This window comes from Juglans regia, unplaced genomic scaffold, assembly GCF_001411555.2.
Source record: "Juglans regia cultivar Chandler unplaced genomic scaffold, Walnut 2.0 Scaffold_22458, whole genome shotgun sequence".
In the NCBI taxonomy this organism is placed as follows: Eukaryota; Viridiplantae; Streptophyta; class Magnoliopsida; order Fagales; family Juglandaceae; genus Juglans; species Juglans regia.
The window spans coordinates 270-948 of record NW_023353582.1 but is presented as its reverse complement, the minus strand read 5'-3'; the positions used below and the strand labels follow the sequence as shown (position 1 = coordinate 948).

Below are 679 nucleotides of genomic sequence, written 5' to 3'. Positions count from 1 at the left end.
AGAGCCTAGCAGCTGGTACGGACTCCGCCTACAAGACCATAAAAGTCAAGCTATGCTACTCGCCCGTCAGCCAGGTTGACCGCGCGTGGAGGAAGACAGTGGACAACCTAGCCAAAGACAAGACATGTCAGTTCAAGATCGTTTCTAGGCCGTATGATAAGCGGAACCAGACCTTTGAGTGGATGGTGGAGCGTGACGTGCCCTCGGGTACGTACTTCATACGCGCCTATGCCTACAACTCCGACGACGTCGAGGTGGCTTACGGTCAAACAACCGATGCCAAAAAGACCACCAATTTGTTTGATGTCCAGGCAATCACCGGCCGCCACGCGTCGCTCGATATTGCCTCGGTTTGTTTCAGTGCTTTCGCGGTTCTGTCCTTGCTTGGGTTCTTTATTGCCGAGAAGAGAAGGGCAAAACTGTCTGAACGGAAGTGAGAGTCGACGCAATATAATTATTAGAGAAATGATATTTGCAGTCGTGAATATGTAAATATCGTACAGTCACTTGAAAAAAGTAAATAAATATAAAATTTACATGAAAAGAAATTAATTTTTTAACAGTAGATTCTACTCTTTTTTAAAGCGACTGCACGACATTTACGTATTTCACGACTATATATAGAATTACTCTAATTCTTAAACCCTTTCACCTTTGACCAATAAAATCGTTACGAGTA

The 679-nt window shown here is 44.0% G+C and overlaps 1 protein-coding gene across 1 annotated transcript; it reads left to right on the top strand.

The window, feature by feature from the left end:
• Positions 1 to 5: 5 nt before the first annotated feature.
• LOC108986715 (high-affinity nitrate transporter 3.1-like) lies at positions 6 to 437 on the top strand (the record flags this gene model as incomplete). The annotated part of the gene is made up of 1 exon (XM_035686965.1): positions 6 to 437. A coding segment is annotated over one exon (432 nt), but the record flags the coding sequence as incomplete, so codon positions are not given.
• Positions 438 to 679: the final 242 nt, after the last annotated feature.